At 40.8% G+C, this 26,627-nt stretch overlaps 1 protein-coding gene across 2 annotated transcripts in view; it reads left to right on the forward strand.

The window, feature by feature from the left end:
• CNTNAP5 (contactin associated protein family member 5) overlaps positions 1-26,627 on the forward strand; it is a 770,280-nt gene that overhangs the window by 490,161 nt on the left and 253,492 nt on the right. For both annotated transcript variants that reach the window (XM_069473762.1, XM_069473772.1), the window contains exon 12: positions 16,747-16,866. In XM_069473762.1, coding sequence (XP_069329863.1) covers positions 16,747-16,866 — 120 coding nt within the window. The remainder of the gene's footprint in view (positions 1-16,746; positions 16,867-26,627) is intronic.

Raw genomic sequence — 26,627 nt, forward strand, 5'->3', positions numbered from 1 at the left:
TTATAGGCGTGAGCCACTGTGCCCAGCCCAGAGATTAACTTGGAAATAGTTCCTTCTGGGATTTCAATGAGCCTGAGCGACAGACATTATTTTCAAAAGGGCCTATTGAGGTGTGGTTACAGTTTTGGTCTGACAGGGTGAGGAAGGGAAAAACAATTGTTCTTTTTGGTGGGTCCTGACTTTAGGCAGATAAAGAAACTTCAGAGAACTTCTTCCTGGCTTTGGGAGAGTGTGTGTGTGGGAGGGGGAGTGAGGTCAGAGAGACCTTGAGGCTTCCTCTTCATTTCGGCAGGTCAAAGCACCCTTATTTGGGGTATTGGTTTCTGAGCCCCATCACTAGAAATCTTCTGAAGTAGGTCTATTGACACTCCTTTGTGTTTAAGAAAACTGAAACTTAGAACAGTAACGAGGCCAGGTTTATAAAACTCGTAAGTAGCAAAGCCGGGGTTTTAATTCAAAACTCCTTGGCTTGAAAACTCTCCTTTGTACTGTGCCCCATAAACTACTCTCAAGGGTGTTATCATTTGGTTGTAAGGTCAAGACTTACACCTAAGAAACACGGAGTGAATCTTCTCCTGAGCGTGTGGCCTGGCGGAGCCCTAAAGGGAAAGAGGACTGGGACGAGCTCGGGGAGACCAGTGTGGCAGAGCTGCTCTTGCGCAGTGTTTGGAGCCTGGGCAAAGAGGTCGCGCGGCGTCACTTCGGCTCCCACCGAACCAGACGGAGCTTCCTCTATCAAAGCCAAGGATCACTGAGTGAGCTCTGCTGTTTTATCTGCAGATATGATTTTCTAGTTGCGTGAGTCAACCAGCAATTCCTGCTGAGGATTTGATCTGTTCACGCACCGGGCGTCTACATTAGCGAAGTTTTGTTCCGTGGACGAGGACAGCAGGGGTCCGTGAGCCCCTGTCACCTTCAGGAGGGGGCAGGTGGCCAGTCTGGGCCCGCCCTGCCTGCAGGGCACGTGGTTTCACCTCTCTGAGCCTCAGGTTTGGTTTTTGTTGTTGTTGTTTTATGCTTATGTATGTATAAAATGAAGAATAAAATAACGTCCTCATCTTCCAGTCTCATGACAGTCGCTGCCTGTTTAGACTCTCCACCTCTTCTCCTTTGCGGCCCAGCCACGCGTGAAGGGCTGTGCTCCCGTCACAGGCCCCAAACAGAGGCCAGGACAATTGACACCACCCACGGTGGGGCTTGTCAAGAGTTAAGTATCACAACCATCCAAAGGCTTTTCTGTTATGTGTAAAGCTAGCAAGTCCCAGTTAGGTGAATAGATCCTTCCAGAGGCCTTGGAGACCTTCCAGGGCTAAGAGCAACTGTGTTTGGAAAGCTGCCTGCAGGGAGCCATAGAAGGTTTGTCGGAGTTTGCTGGAGACTGTGATATTGACACAATCCCCCAATGCTGTATTTACTTTTTCATAGTTACTGTGTCCGAGTCAGACGCGTGAGCTTCTCTCTCTGTGAGGGAGGAGCCCCCGGAGCACGGTCCAGCCCGGTCCATCATCAGCTCCTCCGGCTGCGGAGCCCGGGCCTCCTTGCTCTTCTCTGCACAGCGAGGCTCAGTGCTGCCGCGTGAGATTCCGACCCCGCGTGTACCGTGTCCGCGGCTGTGCCTCGCACCGGGGGGCACTGTGGGATGAAACGGTAACTCGGATCACGTAGTGACTAGAGTATCAGATGGGAGCTATTGTACCCAATGGGAGCTGCTGTCATTATGTCCCCAGCTCCATGTGGGGCAGTGATCTGTCCCGTTGCTGCCTCCTTGTGCTGGGTGTATTTCTCCCCCTCATTTATACACTTCTCTGTTGTGGAGCAGCCTCAACTTACACTGAACCTTTGTGTAATTTGAAATGGTATTTGGATTACAGTGATAGATACATGTAAGGCTTACATCTTACCATAATATTGAATCAACTTGTGAACAATTTTCCCCCAGAAGAAAGGAATATTTCTTCCTATTTTTCTTTGATGTCTGATTAATTCTTTCCATATGGGACCCAGACATAAAGAGTCCACATAAGCTATAGAATAGTTGTCTTCAAATTCCAGCGTGCATTGAATGTCCCTGTGCCATGCTTAGCTCTCCTTTTAAAAAGACTTTATTGCCCCTCGCTGGCTCAGGGCTTTGTTCTTCCTCAGGGGGATTATTGTAATGGTCTCCTCATCTTCCCGCCCCAAGTCTAGCTAGTTCCCCTCTGGCTTCCAGAGAGGTCTCTGAGAAGGCCACGTCTTTATAAATCTTCAGTGGTCTGTGAATTCAGAAAAAAACAGCCTCCACAGATCACATCTAGAAAGACATCAGGTTATAAAATAATAAAATTATTAGTCAAGAGTAGGATCACTAAATAAATGAGTTGGGAAACATTCTTGACTTACATGGTTTTTGGTAGACTAGTTCCCCTAAAAGCAATATTAATATCACTAGGAAAAACAAAAGAAGAGAGAAAAAAATATATATGTGGACTTAGGGTTTTGGGAAAAGTTGAAATTATTATTTTGAGTAGGAGTATGTTGATGGGATAGAACTATAAAAATCTCCTGATAACTGTCACCATTTAATAAGTGTTCTTTTGCAGGGGTTTTTTTTTTTTTTTTTTTTTTTTTTTTAGAATAATGCTCCTGAAATTTTAACTTGCAAATGAATGGCCTGGAGATATTGTAAAACCCAGTTTCCAGAGCTCTATCCCCAGAGATTCTCATTCAGCAGGTCGGGGTGGGGCCCAGGTGTTTGCATGCGTCCGGTAAGGTCAGAGTGATGCCAGCTGTTGTGAGTATGAGAAGCACAGTTAGAGAACCGCTGCGTTAGAAGCTGTCTGTGCCCACTGACAGTCACGCCAGCCCATGCTTCAACATATCAATGGCTTTGCTTCCATGCACCCAATAGGCTAGTCTTAATTCAAATGTGGATTATTAGGAAAGTTATATTAAGCATGTTATATTTATATTTTAAATATAAAACCTAATTAAGGATAATTATTGTAAATTTCATAGATTAATTTTTTTGGATCATAGAGGGTCAGGATGATGCCATGTGTAACCAGAATATTAGACACAAGTTTCTCCATTTGTATTTAGCAATTGCATTATATCTTTACCCCAGTGAAATAAGCTGTGGTTTCTGAGAAGAAAATGAAGTGCAGATGCAGGCTTGGGTGGCAATGAGGCCAGAGGCAGACTCAGTCCTTTGCTTTTCTCGCTGGCCGGAGGTCATCTGGCCGGCATGTTGCCCGAGCCACGCACCATGGGCCAAGTGCAGCAGACATCAGGGCTCTGCTGCAGTGTGTGTCGGATCCTAAAGCACCTTCTGGGGCCTGTGCTGGGACCTCACACCCCAGCCTTCAGCTTTTTGCCAGCTTGGTTCACTGAGGTGTATTTTATACACTGTACATTTCACCTGTTTAAAAGTTCAGTGGTTTTTATATGTTCACACAACATTGCAGCCATCTCCACTATCTAATTTTAGGATATTTCAGCACTCCAAAAAGAAATCTCATACACATTACAGTCATTCCTCATTCCCCGCCCCCACTCTCAGCCCTCGGCAGCCACCAATGTCCTTTCAGTCTCTATGGACTTGCCTAATTTGGACATTTCACATACATGGAATCATGAAATATATGGTCTTCTGTAACTGGCTTCTCTACCTTGGCATAATGTTTTCAAGATTTACTTATTTCATTTTGTAGCATGGATCAGTAGTTCATTCCTTTTCTTTGCCTAACAACATTCTGTTGTATGGATATACCACATGTTTCTCCATTCATGAGTTTGTGGGCTATTGGGTATTTTCCACTTTTTGGCTATTATAAATAGTGCTGCAATGAACATTTATATCTAAGGTTTTATATGGATTATGTTTTCATTTTGGTTAAGTATATATCTACAAGTGAAATTGCTGGGTTCTACCCCCAGCTCCTTTAAAAAATTTTTATTTTGAAATAATTTACAGTAAATTTCAAACCAAAAAACACTGCAAAGTCCTGTTTACCCCTCTCACCCAATTTCCCCATTGGGAACAACCTGCATAAGTGTGGTACAATATTAAAAAGGAAATTGACATTGGTACCATATACAGAGCTTGTTCAGATTGTATCATTTTTACATGCACTCAGTTGTGTGGGTTTAGTTCTGTGAAATTTTATCACATGTGTAGATTTGTGTAATCACCACCCCAATCAAGATGCAGAATAGTTTCATCCCAAGGATCCCTCATGCTATGCCTGCTGTGGTTTGAATATATCACCCAAAATTCATGTGTGAGAAACTTAGTCTCCAATGCAACAGTATTGAGAGGTGGAGCCTTTAAGAGGTGACAAAGTTACCACCTTAACTTAAGGTGACAACTCCACCCTTGTGAATGGATTAATGCTGTTATCACAGAAGTGGGTTAGTTATCCTGGGAAGTGAGTTCCTGTTAAAAGGATGAGTTTGGCCCCTTTTGAGAACACAAGGACTCTCACGCCCTTCCACCTTCCACCATGGGATGATGCAGCAAGAAGGCCCTCACCAGATGCAGGCCCTTGACCTTGGACTTCAGACCCTCCAGAATTGTAATAAAGAAATCTCTGTTCTATGTAAATTACCCAGTCTCAAGTATTCTGTCATAGCCACACCCACCTTCTCTCATCCCCCATTCCTAAACCCTAGCAACCACTAATCTAGCTCCATCTCCACTAACCTCCTTTAAGTAATGGAAATGTTACAAAACCTATGTCTATTTTCAGCCTGTACCAGCTATATGCAGACTGGGACATCAAAAGATCTGTTTTCTAATTTAATCCCTTGACACATTTTTTTGAACTAATTTCAGCACTCCCATTAGTTTTGACATTTTTTTTTCTCTTTTATTCACTGAAATAAGGCCAAGGCAAAGTCCTGCAAACCCACTGCACAAGAGGCTTGATAAACTTAATTTAATAAATGGCTGCTAACACAAAATGCTTCACAAGCATTTACTTAATTATGAGAATTAATTTGATCTTATTGATGTCTGTAGGCTATGCATGTAGATCTGTAACTAAATATGCAATCATGTGATAAATATTATATTGCTGGGGGCATAGGAAGCAAGGAAAGAAATAGGACTGAAACATTTTAAAGGCTTTAAAAATATGTACTAAGTTTCTTGTCTATTTCTATAGTTTTACAATAGGAATATAAATGGCTGAGCAGAAAAAACTACAGCTTTGACCTTGGTACTTAAAAAGGTGAGGTCTAAATAAAACTATTTTGCTGTCTGAATACTATCATTATCTTTAATGAGAGTGGGCATTACAAGGACATTTCAAATTGTACCTTAGGCAATAAATTAGCTGCCAGAACTATATTCAGACTATTTTCCTCAAAAATGAAAACACTGATCCATCTGCTCTGTACATCGACGTTATACATCTGTTCATGTTAATATAAAAATCTATTCTAAAGAGTTTGAATATGTCTATCATTGTCGTTTTCATTGAAGAGTACATATCTTTGTGTGTACGTACCCCTAATATTAGACCTTCAAGTGTAACACTAGGTTTACCAGTTGCTGCTTTTAATGGAGACGAATATTGGCATAGATAGCGCTTCCTTTGTTTTTCCTTCATACTCCCGTCTTCTTTCCAGCAGAAAATGTGATAGTTCTCCTACGGATGACCTCCAACGCTAATTTAAAACTTGTATAAGACATATCAAGTCATTTCATGAGTAGCTAAGGGCAGTCTCTTCGGCTTGAACTCTACTAGGTATTGCAGAGAACAAAGAAATTGCCACAGAATCTTTCAGTTTAGCTCAATTCAACTTTTGATGACTATGGGGACATTCAGCTAATATTCATTAAATATTTATCTTTTATTTAGAGAAAATTCTGCACTCTAGAAATTTATATACTAGCAGGGGAGACCAAAGGTGGTGAATCCAAAGATTATCGTACACAGTGATGGGGACAGAGAGAGGAAGACTACCTAACTGAGACTCATGATGCAGGAAGGCTTCCTGGAGGAAAGAAGTCTGGCAGTTAGTCTCAAGTAAGATGCGTATTGCAGAGACATGTCACCATGCCAGCACATGCCGGCGCCGATGCTGTTCTCTGCTGAGAAGCACCCATGCGGCATTCACAGGGTGAATGCCTGCTCAGCTTTGAAAGCTGAGAGTAAAGGCGGGAACATTATGGCGTCTCTTCTACCCCTGCAGAAAGGATGACACCTTTATGTTTTCACTATGTAAAATATTTACCTAGTTCTAAAATAAAACCTTCTATCTCCATCCGTCGAAACTCCTCCCTCCCACTCCATACATAACCTTTTTAAAAAAAAAAAATGCTGTTATTTTTTGGAAAAATAAGTAAATTCGCAACCCTCTTTCTTAGGTAAATATTTAGCATATTATGCATACTTTTCTCCACTTTGTTTTTCTCTCATAAACATATATTCTGTAGCTCACCTTGTGGTATTATGGACAGAGATTCCTTTTCAAAAGCTGAACTATACTCTATTGTGTGAGTGGAATAGTTTCTTCAACTGGTCCTCCATGGACCTAGGGGATGATTCCTCCCTTTTTGCTAGCACAAGTAGTATTCAAAGAAATTATGAATATATGTTTTCTCCCCGATTTTTGACAGTGTTTTTTGGAGTAGATCAAAGTATAGATGTATATGTAATTTTTCTACATATTGCTAAATTCCACACCCAGCAGTTGTATGATTTTGCATCCCTCTCGGTCACCTCTCTCTCTCTCTCTCTCTCTCCCTCCCTCCCCCAACACGTGTGTGTGTGTGTGTGGCTGTTGTCCTTTTCCCCAACAGACTTAGCAATGGAGTACATTGTCAATCTTTATTTATTTATTTTTATCTTTTTTTTTTTTATTTCAGGGGGTACAAATGTTTAGGTTATGTGTATTGCCTTTGACCCACCCGAGTCAGAGCTTCAAGTGTGTCCATCCCCCAGACAGTGTGCACCGCACCCATTAGGTGTGAATATACCCGTCCCCTCCTCCCCCCTCCCACCTGCCCGACACCCGATGAATGTTATTACTATATGTACACTTAAGTGTTGGTCAGTTAAGTTAGTTCATACCAATTTGATTGTGAGTACAAGTACATGTGGTGCTTGTTTTTCCATTCTTGTGATACTACTTTAGATCGTTGCTATTATGATATGTGAAAAATAGCTTCTCAATGTAGATTTCATTAGTATTTTTTTTAGAGAGAAAGAAACTTTAATTTTCTTTGGGGGAGGGAAGAATATTTCATAAGTAAAAACATCAAATTTATGTTAGTTGGACAAATGTCTCATTTAGGAAAGAGTGAATATTTAGAGTCAGAGGATTCTAAAATATTTCATCATTATAAGAAAAGTATAATTCAAAGCTAAAAAATTATAACACATTGAACTAATACAAATCAACATATTGAACATATTCTATTATTTTTCACAAAACCTATCATTAAGGAACAGTAGGTTAGGTCAGATATGTCTTTTTTTCCAACACTTGGTCACATTAGCTAAGAAGCCCTGAGCAAATGACACGTCCCCTGAGGCTGAGGATCCTCACGTCATACATGAGGGTACAGGGCCTGCTGCCCTTTCACATCCCTTCCCATCTATAACAGAAATTGATATGGAATTATCAATCGCACAGAATCCTTATTTTAATAGGAGCAAGGTTGTCCATCTTTTGATTTGTTTCAGATTTATTTGCATTGATTTTCCTATGAATGCCCATTCATATCATCAGCATATATTTATATAGATTGTTACCTTTTTAGTCTTTATTTTTAATTCCTAAAAATATATTAGAAATGTTAGTATCTTGTGATATAAATTGTAATTTTTCCCAGTTTGTCCATTTGTCATTTTATTTTGTTTATGATATTTTGCCATCCCCCAAAAAAAGTTTGTTCATTTTTCAATTTTTTTTTTCTATTTTTCATTCATTTTTAAAGAAGCAAGTTTATCCATATCTTCTTTTATTGCTTCTGGATTTCGAGTCATTTTTAGAAATGTTCTTACTGCTTCTAGTTTACACAGAAATCCAGTCTTGTTTTTCTCTAGTACATGTATGTATTTTATTTTTTAATATTCAAATCACTGGTTCAATTGGAATTTGATCCTGGTCTCCAGTATGAGGAGTGGATCCAATATCATCTTCTCCTTTGTGGTTTTCCAATTATCTCAATAGCATATATTAATGTCTTTTTGTTCCTACTGATTTGAGTTGTCTTAATCAATATTTATAGTTGTATATAAGATATATATATGTACACACACAGATATATATATATACACATACACATGAATGAGTTTCCCAATATTGCACCACTCTTGTATTTTTGGATTAAGCACTCACTTGGCCATTATGTGCTTTTAAAATGCATTATTTGGTTCTGTTTGCTGATATTTATTTAAAATTTCATATTGATATAAGTGATTCTATAATTTTCTTTTTTGACATGTTGCTCATCAGGTTGGGAGATCAGCTTTACATTTACTTTATGTATCAAATTTGGAAGATCTTTATTTTTCTGTGCTTTGGAGAAGTATCCCAAGTATTCTTGGGATTATCTGTTCTTTAAAGGATTCTCTTGAGAAACCATTGAATCTCACTATTTTTTCTGGGGGTGCTCTTTAGATACTTTTTCTATTTCTCTTATCAGAACTATTTAAATTTTGAGTCTAGATTGGGTTAATTTTGGTAAGTTTAAGACTCTGAATTACTTGAAATCTAGAACAATGTCTTTATGTTTAGTTTTCTCAGTGCCTACTCTAGAGTTACTGAAAAGTAAGTAGGTTGTCAGTAAATGTATATGGAGTATTTGTTCCATAATGTGTGAGGCAAGCAGTGATATCTACAGGGACAATTTAATAAATAAAAGAGCATGTTTGTACTTCCTGGAACAGTTGAATTGAACCTATGGATTTACCTTCACTTCTTTGTAAAACCACACACGAATGATAGTAAATGAATTTTTTAAAATGGCTCTGTTAGTCAGCAGCTGATCAGAGAAAACACTTAACTCTTACCACTTCTAACCAGCAACTTCAGTGCTGTAGTGATCATAAAGATCTGAAAACACAGCTGGCCAGAAATTGGAGAAGCTGAAGGAGAAGGTAGCCCAAGGAGGGGCAGCTAGTTTGGCTGCTCCACTCTGTGTCGGCAGATAACCAATGTGTGTGATTGTCCTGTGCTAGCTTTACAAGCATGAGACAAATGTGTGTGCTATGTCTCTTCCACCCTCCAAATCTCACGTAAAATGTCCCTTGTGGGATAACCATAAAGTAAGCAGGGAAAGGAATTCTGGGAAATGTAGTTCCTTCCAGTTCAGTTTAAATTGACACAACTCGAATCCACCACAATGGTATAAACTCACAATGACAAAAGGAAAACAAACACACAGACACACATGCACACACACAGGAAAAAAGGCAGGAAAAAAAGAGCAAGAAAATGTTGAAAACTGCACAGTGAGTAGATGAATAGTGAAAGATTAGCAGACTTAACAAACTGAATCCTAATTTAGATGTAGTGAAATCCAAGAAACAAACAAATTTACATTACAAATTCACCAAAGGCATAGAAATTGGATATTTCAGTTACCTCTGCAATGAAGGTGGAGGTAGGACTAATATAGGAAGAGTAATCTAAGTTCTTGAAAGTGGGAGAAAATGTGTATGGTTAAAGGAAGTTGTACCATATTGAAATTAGGGTACTATATAAAAGACTTTATATACAAAATACTGAGAACTCCTAGCCTTCTTCTATTCAGCTCCCAAACATCCAACAGCTGAGTATACAACCTCTAAATCATAGACTTTAGCAAGACCAAGAGAAAAGACCTACAGACACTGACATGGGGATTTCTCACAAAATGGTCAAGTCGATGACCCTACATTAAAGCCTTTGGGAGGCAAACCACAGACAGTTGTTTAGAGATACCAATAAGTATTTCAGAGACCACCATCAAATATGAGAGGACTGTCAAAGATTAACTTACATCCCAGAAAATAATATAAAATGAATGTAAGATAGAGACCAAAATAAAACATAAAACAAATAAACCAACTAAACAAACAAGCACACACAATTTAAAGGGAAGGGTCTATATAGAAAAAAGAAAGTGTCAAAGGAACTATAATATATTAATAATAAATATTCTCAGATATTTTAAATAAATACTGCATTTATATATCAAAAATCCCATGCTATTAAAGGAAATGGCATTCAAAGGGAAAAATATTGTAGAATTTTAAAATGTTACAACTGAAATAGCTAAAAACTCAAATAATCCAAATATTCTTTAAGGGTTCAGTGATTAAACAAATTGTGGTATGTTCATACCATGACATACTACTAACAGTTAAACAAAAATAGACTAATTGATACTTTAAACAACTTGAGTGGAACTCAAGGGAATCGTGCTAAGTGAAAAAAGCCAATTTTGAAAGGACTGCCCAGCACAAGAGCTAGGGCATGTCCCGGGAGACACCTGTGACCAGGCAGGGAGCACACCAGTCAGTACTGCAGCAGATCAGAAGGATCCAGAAGACACTTTTTATTTCAAAATAAGGCAAAATCCATAGAATACCTGAAATACCTAAACATTAAAAAAATTGTTACTGGAGACATTTTCAAACATACAAAAAAGATAGAATCACATAATTGTTCCTCATATACCCTTTACCCAGGTTCAACAGTAATCAATATTCTGCCACTTTCATTTTTACTCTTTCCCCTTATATTTTTATGGAGCATTTTAGAAAGAAATTGTGGACATATCATTTCATTACAATTACAGTATTTAAACTGAATGATTCTCTAACACAGAAGAACTTTTTTATCCTTTAAAACATAACAACAATATCATTATCATATCCACCAAAATTAAAAATATTTTCTTAATGTCATCTGAAAATCTCATTTTTAATTTTTCTAGTTGTCTTAAAATGTCCTTCTTTCTTTGCTCCCTCCCTCCCTTCCTTCCTTTCTTCCTCCTCTTCTTCTCTTCCTCCTCCTTCTCTCTCCCTTTCTTTCTTTCTCTTTCCTTTTTTCCTTTCCTTTTCTTTTCTTTCCTTCTTCCCTTCGCCTTCCTCTTCCCTTCTCTCCCTTTCTTTCTTTCCCTTATTTAATTTAAATCAAGATCTAAACCAGGTCTAAACACAGTGTTTGATCGATATATCTCTTGTAACCCCACTCCCTTTTTGTCATTTGTTTTTTTAAAAAACTGAGTCAAACCTTGACATATTCTGAATTTAACTAATTGCATCTTCATAGTGTGATTGAGCATGTTTCTTTACCTCTTCCTGTAAATTGGTGTTTAGATCTTAGGGCTTGCCTAGATTAAGCTTCAATTTTTGGACAAGACTATGTTTGAGGTGTTGCTATGTATTTCTTATTGCATCACATTGGAGGCACCCTGTTAGTTACTTTGAGTGATGTTGATAAGATTGAACCTTGAGTTTGGGTGTTGTTAATTTAATCCAGTCACTAAAATACCCCCCATCAGTGGTTTAGTGGTCCTTGATGATCATTGTCTAATCCTTTATCACACTGGGGATTACGAAAGGATGATTTTCAAATTCCATTATTCCTTTTGCACTTTCTGGCATGGTTATTGTTTAAAGATTTTTTTTTTCATGAACTATTAGGTTACCCTCAAATACAATTCTTGTAAAAAGGCAGGGTATTTGTTCCAGTTTTCAGAACATGACTTTATTCTCCAGCAACCTTCAGAGGTGAACCAGTGGACTTATTAGATGGATAACTAGATAGAAACTAGTAGATTGTATATATTTAACAATTGCAGTGACTATTCTTTTTGATGCCAAAATTATTCCATCAAATCAGCTCTTTGTGCCATTTTGACATGAGTCCAATCTTTAATAAGATTCTTGTTTTTAAACAGAATAAGCCATTCTGATCTCATTCTGTACTTTTTCTGCTTCAAAAAAAAAAATGGACTCAGTAAAATCTTTGTTCTTTTTAAGTGGTAAATTGTGTTTAGATTTACCACTACTGTAGCAATACTGCTTGTGCATTAGGTTGTTTCTAGCACTTTCAGTGGTTTAATCATGAAAATAAGTCATTTAAAAGAAAGCATTAAATAATGAGTTCAAACTGACATTACCAATTCTAATTGCAGAATTTTATGTAGTTTTTGCATTTTATATTTAATGTTTTATGATAAAAACTTTGTATTCTATTGACAATAACATTATTATTTATTAGCTTTTCCTTGCTATGTATGATACTTTTATAATGCAGTAGCAATATTATTTAAAAATAAGATTATTTAATTTAGAATTTTAATTTTATTAATAGGATATGTCCTACCATACCCTATTAGTAAAACTACTGTTTTAACACTAAATATGTTTATGAGTTCATCGTAATACTAAAAATATTCTCATTGGTCACTTTTGGAGTACACTAGGGAAACACTTCAGTATTTTGAAACTGATGAATTAAACGAAAAGCATAAAACATTTATCTTGCTTATCCCCTGTAATCTTGTAGTTTAGGGACATCAAATAATTGATGAGGGATCCTGTTTCCATTTTATAAAGTATTCCCATTAATAAATCAGGAAGGAATGATAGAATTAGAGTAACCACTCACCAGCTGGTTTGTCTTTGGGGAAAGTACTTGTATTTTATGAGCTTATTTACAGTATCCATAAATTGGAATGCCGTTACCGGGCTTTGCCCTCTGAGATCTCCCAGTAACTGAGCCAACATTTAAGGAACAAATATGTTAGGAACAGTAGATTAACTTAGGTAGTAAATGACCCCAAACTTTCAATGGCTTAGCAAAATAAACATTTCTTTTACGTTCACATCACACTGCAGTGTGATCCTGCTCACTAAAGTCAGGGACACAATCCACGTCTGTCCTATAGCTTCATTTCATTTAGGTCCTTGAGATCCTCTATGAGGATTTTGGTTGCTTCAGTGAGTTGCTTTGGTCGCTGGGGCATCAGTGACCTTCAGGCAAGCAGGGGCCTGGCAAGCGCTCTCTTGCTGCCCTGGGAGCCTTTGCCTTGTCAACTCCCCTGACAGAGCGCGAGAGGCTCTGTGGACAGAACTTAAGTGCTGCTGCCTGCAGTCCCTGCCACCCAGACCCAGCAGCTGAGCAGATAGATGCGTGAGCTGCCCGCCTGCGCCCACTACATGGCTGGCCTGTAGAATCACAGTGTGGTGGTTGTTTTAGGTTAAATTTGAAGTGCTTTTTGAGGGGAGGGGGGTGTTTGTTTGTTTTTATACAGCAATATATAACTGGTACACTGGGAATATAGATGACAGATTAGCCAAATATACTGGTAATTGTTGAAGCTGGTTGTGATGATATCTGGTTCATTTTATTACTCTCTGCGCCCTTTGTATGGATTTGAAAGTTTCTGCAACAAAAGAGTGAAGAAGAAAATACTGAATTTCAATAGTACTTGAAAGAATTCCTAGTTAAATTCATTTGTTTTAATTTCTTTTAAATGTTGAGGCCGGGCGCGGTGGCTCACGCCTGTAATCCTAGCACTCTGGGAGGCCGAGGTGGGCGGATCGTTTGAGCTCAGGAGTTCGAGACCAGCCTGAGCAAGAGCGAGACCCCATCTCTACTAAAAAAATAGAAAGAAATTATATAGACAGCTAAATATATATATAGAAAAAATTAGCCGGGCATGGTGGCACATGCCTGTAGTCCCAGCTACTCGGGAGGCTGAGGCAGTAGGATTGCTTGAGCCCAGGAGTTTGAGGTTGCTGTGAGCAAGGCTGACGCCACGGCACTCACTCTAGCCCGGGCAACAGAGCGAGACTTTGTCTCAAAAAATAAATAAATAAATAAATAAATGTTTAAAATTGCTTTTCTATTACATTTAATTTTGTGTTTTTTTTAATTATTTAAAATAGTTTCATGGTTTTGAAGTTAAAAATATAAAACATCTAGAATGGCATAACTTTCATCCCTGTCCCCTGCCCCCATTTTTTCTCTCTTTCCTGGTAAGAATTCATTTATATTAGTTCTCACCTGAACAATTTGGGAGACATTTGACTGTTGTAGTAAACTTGGAGTTACATTACCAATATATCCATAGAAAACTGGGCAAATGAGAGAATAAGACAATTATTAACTTCAAGAATAACTAAATTTTGTTCAGGAAAGGAAAAGTAATCGCATTATAATAGGTAGCTAATTTGTGAATAGCATTACATTGCCATATCATCATGAACAGTAACCATGGATCTGACTAAAGTTACAATACCATTATAATGGAAGGACAGGGAAATGGAAAGTTGTTTATATTTGGGGGATGGGGAAAAAAAGAGCTAAGTTTTCATCTTCCATTTTGGCAAGTGACCAGGTAACTTGTAAAGGTAAAAAATCAAGAAGTAACATTATAGAATGCTATTTAGAGATATAATAATAGTCAATACCAAAAGAATAAGAAGAAAACATCATCATCTCTGTACAGAAGGGAGTTAAGGGATGTTGGTTTTTCATAACAAGCTTGTAGTTTATGATGAAAATTGGGGAAAAAAATCAAGTAAACAAAAAACTAAAGAAAAAATAAGAGGCAACATGACATAAAACAATGGGATAATAATAATGTGGTTCATATTTATCAAGCACTTCCTATGTGCTATACATGGATTATCTGTTTGAATTCTTACTACAACAGTACAGTATGAGGTAGGCTCTTTGTAGACCCATAACCAGATGAGTAAATTAATGCTTTGAGGGTTTTATAGCTATCTATTGAAATGAATCATTGGAAAATTTAGCATGTGGAAACAACACACATCATCTCATAGTTTCTCTGGGTCTGCCAGCAACTTGCTGGGTGGTTCTGGCTCATTCTCGCACACACCCACGGGGAAGATACTGGCTGGGGCTGCAGTCACCGCACGGTGTGACTGTGGGACTCTGCCTTGGCGCTCACTCAGGTGGCACGCTGCAGAAGCTTCCGAGCTCAGTGCTTTGGGCCTCTCCCCAGGGCTGCCTGGTGACATGGCAGCTGGCTTCTACCACGGCAAGTGATCCAAGGTCATTCAAGATGGAAATTGCTGCCTTTTTATAATCTGATCTTGGAAATGACGTCCATCACTCTGTCAAATTCTGTCTGTTAGATTAAGGCAGCAGGTCCAGCCCCCTCAGGGGGAAGGCGTGAATTTATGAGCAGGACGTGAACACCAGGGAGTGTCCATTGTGGGCATGACCTTAGAGGTTACCTAGCACAGTGAACTAGTTTGTTCGGGCTCCCACAGGTAGTAAGTGGTAGCCCAGCCAAGCAAAACTACCCATTTTGATTCCACGATTCATATTCTTAACCACGATGCAACCACCCATATGCTGCTGGGTGGCATTTACCCCTTGTGAGACAGCAGAAACTCCTTCCACATGGTTGTCATCTTGGGAATGTGAGAGTGATTGGGGACGGGCCACTCACCAAAGAGTTGACTTCCGCAAGTGTGACACACACCTGACGGTGTTGTCAGGTTCAGGCAAACATAAATAAGCTGCACATTATGCTCAAAATGAGGGGGTACCTGTCACACTCCCAGGTACCTCCTGCTGCAGAAAGTGCGCAGAAATGTGAGGTTATCCCTGAGTACAAGGACAACCTTGAATTCACTCTAATTTATAGAAAGTCAAACCCTCTCAGGCTTTATAACTTTACTGGTAATGAATTATTTGAGGCACCCCTCACACTTGATCATGACAAACTGCAGCTCCATATTGCTGGGATGGAGCATTAGTCACAGGGGCAGGAGTGGGCTAAGGTGAGGGGTTTGTACTATATCTTGAAAGCTGTTGGGAGCCACTGAAGTGTTTCAAGCATGGAAGGTGACATGATTGGACGTGTTCCTGCTGCTCTGAGCTATGGGACTTTGTCTGAAGCATCCCATGACATGCTATATTCTCACACGTGAGACATTAGATGTCTCCTTCATACTCCAACAGATTTATTCATGTTGGTTTAATACAATTATTATATTTCTCAAACCTGCAGATCGGTCCATGCCTCCTGTCTCAGGGTGCATGCACCTGCCTCTACCTGAGCACCACAAAGACCTCTGTGGCTGCCAGCCAGGCTGTGAGCTTTCTGGGGCACAGACTGATTGCCTCCTCCATAGCGAGGAGCAAACACATCTGTTGACACATTTTAGGGACTCAGCAAAGGCGTGTTAAGTCGAAATGGACTAAGCCTGATTGTGCACTTACCTGTATGTTAGTTACCATACTGAGCCCCAGCCATATAGAAATAAGACAGTGCACTTACTTTAATAGTAAAAAGTCTCAACTGTAGATATGCATTACTTTTTTTTTAATTTACTAGTCAAACAGTTATTCTGCTCCTGCTGTGAGTGTGGCACTGTGCTAGAGGCTGGGACGCAACATCAAACACACGACATAGCTACGCTTGCAGATCCTGCAACCCACTGAGGGGGACTGAAGGGGACACTGATGATCCTAGCTCAGTGTATAGTGGGAGCACAGGGGAGGGGCACAGAGCAGGTGACGGGAGACCTTTGGGGGACATAACCTCTGAGCTGATTTTAGAAGAATGGATGAGTTAAAATGAATGAGTGATGTGACTTTGTCAAGAACATGAACACACTAGTTTGTTAAAGCTCTGGGGGAAAAGTTAAGACTATAGAAGAAAGGGGGAAAAAAATGCTCAGGGAGTAAATATAAGTGGGAATTACTGACCCCTGCAGAGGGATATGCAAATCCAAGCAAAGTTTCCTCTCTGCCGCCTTTGTGTCTTTGTAGCCGTCTACGAGCAGTCCTGCGAGGTGTACAGGCACCAGGGGAACACGGCCGGCTTCTTCCGCATCGACTCGGACGGCAGTGGGCCGCTGGGACCGCTCCAGGTGTACTGCAATATCACCGGTAAGGCTCCTGCTTAAGCTGGCCACCTGACGGTGCAGAGCACTGCAAGTGGATACCTGTGTGGATACGGATTTAAAGGAACAACCTGTGCAGGGAAAGGGTGTTTTGGTGAATAACAGGAATTCACAGCTAGGTTATTTTCATCAGAGAGAGACAGAAAAGAAGGCTTGTTAATGGTCCTGACAATATTTCACTGAAGCAGGGATTAACTTTCCAGCATTTTCTGTAGGGCTTGCCAAGGACATTTTCTTTTTTAAAACAAAAACAGAAAGAAAAGGCAAACAAACAAAAAACAAAACTCGTAATCAGTGGGAAGCCCTGACTGGAGAAGTAGGAAAGCTTGGTTGGTGTTCTGCCCTGAGAACCGTGTGACCTGGGTGAATCCTAGCTTCTCTGAGTTTCAGTTGATCATCAGGGAGATGGGAATAACCGTGCCCACCCCTAGAGCTATGAGAATTAAATGCAATCATATGTCTTGGAGCAGCTAGCCAGCATGGAGATCCTGCAGATGTCTAACAGAAAAGTGAGCTGTTTCTGCTTTCCCTGGAAATCTCTTGATAGCTTGCAACTTCTTTCTCGAGCGCAGAAGGACATAGTAAGATGCAATTATTACATGGGTTTAGAAACAGCCTATGATCACTAATTTACTCTGCAATATAATTCCACAAAGCCAAATCCTAACGTAATAGTTATTTAAAAATCCAGCTAAGCAAGCACTTCTGCCATTGTGTGCATCATTAATTGGCACATACGCATCTTTTGTTTGTTTATTTCAAGCACCAGTCTTCGGAGATGCCAGCTGCATCCCGTAGTGAAGCTAGAAAGCAGGGGTCTCCTAAGGCTCATTGAGTCCTCAGGCCCCAGGCTTCTCTGCAACAGGGCAACACACTTATGGAGCTCTTCCCGTAGCCAGACACTGTTCTAGACGCTGAAGGTACGCAGAGAAGTAAGACCCAGTGGCTGTCGTCCATGCCACTCCCATGCCATATCACAGGCAGAAATGCAAGTAAACCATGGCAAGAAACGGTGATGAAAGACACTTAGTAATTTGCCCATCTGGATGCAAAGGGCCACACTTTCTCTGCAGAAGATACTGGTTACCTGGAATTGGATGCCATTTGCTTGCATTTCCATGTGCTTCATCTCTCCAAAATGGGTGTATGCTAGCTGCCTTTCAGCAGCCCTATAACAAAATTAGAAAGTATATAACTGTTTTCTTTTCATGATTGCAATAACCTATAGTTTTCAACAACCTAGGCAGCGACTAGGCCTCTCAGTGGATCTTGGTTATTTTTAAAATAATTAACATATGGATTCTTGTTTACATAATGCAGATGTCTCAGGCCCAGAAATTCTAATTCAGTAAATACACTCTTACTGAGGCCCCCAGTGATTCTGATGCAAATTCTTCCTGGTCCACACTTACCAAAAAATGGAGGAAGTAATTTGGCTGCAGAATCAGGCAAGAGAGATAAATGCCTGCTGCACAGTGGTCAGGTGTGACTTGTACTCGTAGGAGTGGGGGCAAGGGGCATCCATTACTGAGCTCCAGTCATCTCGGAGAATGGACCTGGGAGTTTACAAATATCATCTCTTTTAATCCTCACAACAAAAATCAGAGGCAGGCATGTTTTTTATCTCCATCTAACACAGAAGGAAAGAGAATATGAGCATTTCATGACATGCTCGAGGTAATAAATTCTGTGACTAACAGTCAAGACTCAAGAAGGAAGCAGAGCCTCCTAGTTCAGTAATAATCCATATCACGGAGACAGCAGTTGGATACTTTGTGTTACACATGTTTTGCTTTAAACAGTGGTTTTTAAAAGATATTATGAAAGTAGTCAATGTTAATTGTAGAAAATTTGAGAGAAAAAAGTAAAAATATGAAGGAAATGTTAAAGCCACCTATAATCTACAATCCAGAGATAGTTATTATACTGTTAGAATTTCCTTGGTACTTTTTTCTAGGAATGTACAGGTGTGTTTTTTTCTATGAATGTATATGTTATATATATATATATATATATATATATATTTAAATCATAAACTTTAATTTTACTGCACAAGTGTAGACTTTTTTCTATTAAAATATATCTTGAAATTAAAATATATACATCAAATAGAGCTTAGAAATTTTAAACTCTCCGAAATAATGTTGGTATAACACAAGGGCATAGAGGGCCTAATTCATTCATAGGTCTCATTTACACAGAAGCCTCTGCTTCATCTCGCAGCAGCCTGCTCCCAGGGTTTATGTTTGATAGTTTATCCAAGAATGGCTACAGGTGCATGTGTGCTTGTATTTAAAGTTGCTGTTTTACTGATGTGATCCTGAAGAAATCAGCGCATCTGAGTTATGTCCTGAGTTAATCGGCTTGATGTGTGTGATTGGGCGTTTCTTATGAATCTTGAGTTTTTTTTGGTTATATGCAGTAGAAGATAGGTTTTTGTTTTATTTGTTTTCTAAAATACCTATAGAAAGAAAAGCAAAGCTCTGTATAGGCTGAATTACACAATTCTCATATTTAATTGGCAAACAACTTTCTGATACATAAATGTAATGATCAGATATGCATCTTTATGTTCAAAAATTGTAAATGTTCAATGTTCTAAATAGGAATGACTTATGACACTGAAGAGTGTGATACAGTGGTCCAGGGAGGAGAGTGAGGGAGAAGGGAGAGAGGAAACAGAAGTAGGAAAACTTGTTCTGTCTTTAGCTCTGGTTTCTGAAAGCACCGCGTTGCTGTTCTCTGCACTTTCCGGTAGCATCGCTGGGGTGATCCCATAAAGAGTGTGACAGTGCTGGGGGGCAGGAGACCTGAGTTCCCTTTCCACACCTGTGCTGGCCAGCTGAGTGCCTGTGGCCAGGCCCACGTCTCTGAAATTAGGATCTGGGGCCAGGTGTTTTCATAGCCCTTCCTCATTGGAAATTTTCTGAGCGATCCATTGAGATTGCACTGAAAAGAGGAAGTTTCTCCCAAGAAGTCTGCGGATACTTGCAAACAGATGTCATGAGGCTGAAGATGGGCAGGTTTTCACTGTGGAATACAGAAAATTTGAATCCCAGCTGCCTCTAATAACGCACTCAGGGGCATACTAACTCCCCCTACCTGTAGGCAAGGTGGTACCTAACCTGTCCTGGGAGATCTCTGTCTGTGCATGTCACCTACACGCAGAGCAAGCTTTGGAGGGGAGGTTGCCAGATGCCTAAGCAACAGCTGCCCCATTTGCTGTAAAGCAGCATCGTCCCTGCGTGGGGAAAGTAGGCAATATATTAGAGTGACTTAAGGAGGCAATTCAGCTTATTGATAAAGTGGACTGAAGCTAGACCTCTACAAACTGTGGACAGTGTGCCATCCCCAGAACTGTGTTCTGAGTTGCTTCACCAGACCACTAGTGGATGGGACAGCGAGAAGACACAGTTTTTGGATGGAGGATTGAGTGAAGTGATTGATGAGGAAGATAAAAGACTTAGTTTCCTCAGGAACACACATTTGCCCTACTTTTAACATCTTCCTATTAATAGATGATTTATGATTCAGGTCAGCTCAATATAATTTTACTCCACATAAGTTTGCACATTGCAGGCTTGTGCAAAGTGCCACAGCCATGAAAGCGTGTTCGTGTCGGTTTCCTAGGGCTCCTGTGACAAAGTGCAGGCAGACCTTGGAGGTATCTCAGGCCCGGTTCCACACCACCGCAGCAAAGCGAGGAATGGAGTCACAGGAAGTTTCTGGTTTCCTACCTAGTGTATATAAAAGTTATATTTACACTATCCTGTAGTCTATTAAGTGTGCAATAGCATTATGTCTAAAATAAACAATGTGCAGACCTTAATTTAAAAAATACTTTATTACAAAAATTGTTAATGATCATCTGAGCCTTCAGGGAGTCATAATCTTTCTGCCGGTGGGGGTGGGGAGGGCCTCGCCTTGATGTTGGTGGCTACAGGCTGATTAGGGTCGTGGTTGCTGAAGGTTGAGGTGACTGAGGCAATTTCTTAAAATAAGACAACAATGAAATTTGCTGCATGGATTGACTCTCCCTTCCATGAAAGATTTCTCTGTAGCATGTGATACTATTTGATAGCATTTTACCCACAGTAGGACTTCTTTCAAAATTAGAGTCAGTCCTCTCTAACCCTGCCACTGCTGTTTCAACTAAACCTACGGAATATTCTAAATCCTTTGTTGTCATTTCAATAATGTCCACAACATCATTACCAGGAGTAGATTCCATCTCAAGAAATCACTTTCTTTGCTTAGCCATAAGAAGCATCTGTTCAAGTTTCAGCACGAACATGCAGCGATTCAGTCACATCTTCAGGCTCCACTTCTAATTCTAGTTCTCTTGCTGTCTCCACCACATCTGCAGTTACTTGCTCTACTGAAGTCTTGAAAGTCTTCAAAGTCATCCGTGAGAAATGGAATCAGCTTCTTCCAAACTCCTGTTAATGTTGATATTTTGGCCTCCTCCCATGAGTCAGGAATATTCTCAATAGCATCTAGAATAGTGAAACTTTTCTGGAAGGATTTCAATTTATTTTGCTTAGATTCATCAGAGGAATCACTGTTTATGGTACCTATAGTCTTATGAAATGTATTTTGCAAATAATAAGACTAAAAAGTCAAAATGACTCTTTGATCCCTGGGCTGCAGAATGAATGTTATGTTAGCAGGCATGAAAACAGCATTCATCTCCTTGTACATCTCCATCAGAGCTCCAGGTGACCAGGTGCATTGTCAATGAGCAGTCATATTTTTAAAGGAATCTTTTTTTTATGAGCAGTAAGTCTCAAAAGTGGGCTTAAAACATCAGTAAACCTTGTTGTAAACAGATGTGCTATGATCCAGGCTCTGTTGTCCCGTTTGTAGAGCATAGGTAGATTTAACATAATCCTTAAGGACCTTAGGATTTTCAGACTTGTAAATGAGAGTTGGCTTCAACTTAAAGTCACCAGCTTCATTATTAGCCCTAAGAAGAGTCAGCCTGATTTTTCAAACTTTGAAGCCAAGCATTGACTTCTTTCTAGCTATGAAAGCCCTAGATGGCATCTTCTTCCCATAAAAGTCTATTTTGTCTATATTGAAAATCCGTTGTTTGGTGCGGCCACTTTTGCCAGTTAACTTAGGTAGATCCTGTGGGTAACCTGCCGCAGCTTCTCCGTCAGCACTTGCTGCTTCACTGTGCACTTTTATGGTAAGAGATGGTGTCTTTCCTTAAACTTCATCAAACTTTTCTTCCGCAACTTGTTCACCTCTCTCAGCCTTCATGGAATTGAAGAGTTGGGGCCTTGCTCTGAATTAGGCTTGGGCTTAAGAGAATACTGTGGCTGGTATGATCTTCCATCCAGACCACTCAGATTTTCTCAGGTGGAAGGCGGTTTCACTTTCTTATCATCCATTTGTTCACTGTAGTAGCAGTTTTAACGTTCTTCGAGAATTTTTCCTTTGTGTTCACAACCTGACTAATTGGCACAAGAGGCCTAACTTTCTGCCTCTCTCAGCTTTCAACACGTCTTTCTCACTCAGTGTAATCATTTCTAGCTCTTGATGTAAAGTGAGATGTGTGAGACTCTTCCTTTCACTTGAACACTTAGAGGCCATGGTAAGGTTATTAAGTGGTCTAATTTCAACGTTGTTGTGCCTCAGATAGGGGAGAGATGAGGACAGCGGTTGGTAGAGTAGTCAGAGCACACACATTTATCAGTTCAGTTCACTACCTTGTATGGACACAGTTTGTGGTGCCCAAAAACAATTACAGTACTAACATCAAAGATCGCTGATCACCATAGCAGATATAATAATAATGAAAAATATGTCAATATTGCGAGAATTACCAAAATGTGGCACAGAGACATCACATGAACATGTGCTGTAGGAAAAATGGCATATCTAGACTTGCTCATTGCACAGTTGCCACAAACCTTCAATTTCTAAAAAATGCAATGTCTATAAAATACAATAAAGCAAAGTACAGTAAAACAGGGTATGCCTGTATCAAACGCTGGGTGGCTTAAAAAATCAGAAGTTTATTGTCCCACAGTTCCAGAGGCTAGAAGTCCAAAATCAAGGTGCCTGCAGGGCCACAGTTCCTGTGAAACTTATAGAAATGAACCCGTCCTTACCTCTTCCGACCTTCTGGTGGTTTGCCCAGTTCTTGGCATTTCTTAGCTTGCAGCATCAGGGCTTTAATCTCTTCCTCCCAGAGATCACTACCCTGCCTCCCTGTGACTTTGTCATGTGGCTTTCTCCCCTCATGTGTCCGTGTGTCTATTTTTCCCTTTCCTATAAGGACACAGTTCCTATTGGATTGCACCCACCCTAATGGGGCACGACCTCATCTCAACTTGTTGACATCTGTAAAGAACCCATTTCCAAGTAGGTCACATTCATAGGTAATGAGAGTTAGGACTTTGATATATCATTTTGGGAGACAAAATTCAATCCATAACAGTATTATTTTAGTCTCCTTCACAGACTAATCACAGAGAAGACAAGCGTAATTACATTGTAAGGATAATGACAGAATACGTATCGTGTGTGTTGGGAGCCCACAGGGAAGCCCCTGGCCTGCCTGGGGTGGAGTGCAGGGGCTCCCAGGCAGGCAGGGAATGCCTCTAAGACCAGGACAGGGAGCAGGAGCTGGCAGGAGAAGCAGTGAAGCAAAGCATTCCCGGGAAGAGAGAATGAATGGCAGGAGCAGAGCTATGTGTGGGGGCCACCAACCCCACCGAGCTGAGTCACTGGGGTAGAACACTGCAAACCTCATAAAACTGTGACTGCATAGACAAGAAAGGATCAAGCTGACTGGAGCAGGAGCAGGCAGAAGCCGTGGAAAGTCCACAATCTGGAGTTTCCCCGGCAAGGAAATCTGAGGCCTCAGTTCCAGCAGAACAGAAAAGGAGGAGCGGTCTTACCGTGGCTGGCTCCCGAGCTGTGGGACTGCGGCTGGCTCTGAACAAAAGGCGAGCAGCAGTCTAAGCTCCAGCAACAAGGCGCCCTCCCCACGCCATGCATGTACCGTAGCACGGACACCCGATTCTGAAGAGGGTGGATCTGTCAGGTGGTTTGCTCAAACTGGGGACTGTTTACAAAGGGACGAGCACAAAATGGAAGCTGTAGGGTAGAGCTCATGCCACAGAGCTACTGGCAAAGGAGCTGTCCCTCCCACCAGGCCTGGAGAGGGGAGGGACAGCGTTGTCTGAGCGGGAAGGAGGGCGCGTGTGGAGAAGCTGTGCCTTGGGAGAGCGAGGCCTCCTATGCGGGAGTCAGCGGAATGACCACCGACCTCAGTGCTTCCTCGTTCCTTCCAGTCCCCTTCCCGTGCTCCCCACTGACCAGACCCAACTAGAGTCCAAATGCAAGATCGCTGATTGATAGGATGCTTTTAGGCAGCCTTCCTGGGCACAGGGAGGGCTGGAGGGGGGTGGGAAGTGGAACTGCTGGAGTGAAGGGAAGGTATCCATAGCAACCTGCTCCATCCTTGGCTGACCAAGAAACTGAAGAAATGAGTAGAATTACTAAGGATCAAGGATGGTGGCACAGGGAGGGGCTGTGAGTGGAATCCATAAACCATGCAAATACATGAAGCATAGATTCATTTAATAAATTTCCACCTGATCCAGAAAGGGCCTCCTTTTATGGTAAGAACCACTCAGTGGATCAGAGACATAGAGGAGTAACTGACTCTAAGAGTTGAGACAGGCACTCCACTCAGAAGTAGCTGAGACACAAGTAGACAACAAGGAGAAACCGTGACCTGCTAAAATACAGTGTTTTATCACAAGGTCTGGGCTCCATGTTGCTGTCTGGTCATAGAAATCTAGACTGGATTCAGCCCATTCCAGCCAAGGATGGAGAAGTCTGTGATCATGCTTGGTAGCATCCATCTGACTGGGCCAGTAGAGAAGGATGCGGGAGAGATAACCAAGGACCTAGTGGGGACTATGGTTGGATTACTAGGTGAAAACACACATCAGGTGAGCTTGGAGGACGGGTGAGATGCCATCAGGAAGTGCAGGACTTCTTGGTGCGGGGTCCAGAGTGAAAGAGCAGGCGGGGGCGGAGAAAGAACAGGGCGCAGTGAGCAGTGAGAGTCAGTGAACCCCTGAGGTTCCCATGTGGGAATTGTGGGTTGACACAACAGGAGAATGGGGCCTGTCAGGTGTCACTCTCTTTCTTTCTGGTGATGGTTAATTTTACACATCAACTTGGCTGGGACACGGTACCCAGACAGTTTGTCAAACACCATTCTGTGTGTTTTCTGTGAAAGTGCCTTTTGAATGATTTTAACTTTTAAATCAGTGAACTCTGAATGAAGCAGATGGCCCTCCAGGATGTGGGTGGGCCTCAGCCAATCAGTGAAAGGCCCTAACGGAACAAAGACTGAGCTCTCCTGTGCAAGGAGTCCTGACCACAGATGTGTCTGGACTCCGACTGCAGTTACTTCCTGAGTCTCCAGACTGCCCGCCCACCTTGCAGACTTTGGACAGACTAAGCTTCTATAATCCAAATCCTTAAAATCAGTTTCTCTCTCGCACTCATTTATGTGCATATATGTATAATATTATGCATAAATATGTAATACATATGTACATAAATATATATACTAATGTAATGCATATGTCATATATACATGAATATATATGTCATACATACATGCACACACACACACATACACATATGACATTTAGTTCATCCAGTTGGTCCTGTTTCTCCAGAGACCCCTGACTGGTACAGTTGGGCACCCTCAGCTGGGTCAGGCCCCTACTCTGTGCTCCCCTCGTGCCGTGTGTAGATTTCTAGGGTAACGCGGCTCACTCTGCGTTATAACCATCAGCATTTATTGTGTGTCCCACAGAGCTGAGAGCTCCTTGTTGGAATGGAAGGGCCGGGGTGTGATAAATCTTTGGATCTACTTTTACACATACTCTAATGAGTCCAGTGTAAATTGAACTCTGAGTAATCACTGCCAAATTAGAGACTAATTTCTACCTTTACCCTTTTTTTCCTTCTACTTCCCATAATTTATCTTCAACCCAGACCCTGTCCTATTAAATCAATAACAGTTTGGAACTGTGGAAACAGCCTCAGTGTTTAACCTTAACTGGGTTTAACCATTGCTACTCTCCCTAACGTCTTGTGGAAGTCCAGGAATAAACAGCATCTGTCTCCTCACTGCCTTCGTGCCCTTTCGCTGCTGCCCCGCCCCGACAAATTTCTCTTTTCTTCAAACACAGGAGGATGCACAGTAGGGGAATGGGTTTTTGAGTCATTCTGGAGTTTACATTCCAGGGCTGGGACATTGTAGCTGTGTGGGCTTGGGCAAGGCATTTAACATTTCTGCACCTTGGTTTCCTCATCAGCAAAATGGAAATGATAAAAACAGCTGCCTTTCAGGATTAATGTGAGAATTAGAATAAATATGCAAAATTCTTAGCCTCAAAAAGTAGATGGTCATGAAATAGGGTAACACAATGCTATGGCATAATTAATTGTACGTTCATTCACTCACGAAGTTGTTCTAGTGTGGGTGATATCTGTATAGTCATTCCAGCCAGAAAAGATAGCTATCTCCTTTTGCCAGCAATAAAATCTTTACTCCTCCAGGTGCTGTGAGATTTCAGAGGCTCTAGAAGCCTGGAGGGAGCATTTCTGATGGGAAGCTTCCAATATTCATAAAACAGAATTAGAAGGGTGAGGCACTCTGACAAGATTTTCCTTGAAACTTGACATTTAAGCTCATTCTGCTCA

Source organism: Eulemur rufifrons, chromosome 1 (assembly GCF_041146395.1).
Source record: "Eulemur rufifrons isolate Redbay chromosome 1, OSU_ERuf_1, whole genome shotgun sequence".
In the NCBI taxonomy this organism is placed as follows: Eukaryota; Metazoa; Chordata; class Mammalia; order Primates; family Lemuridae; genus Eulemur; species Eulemur rufifrons.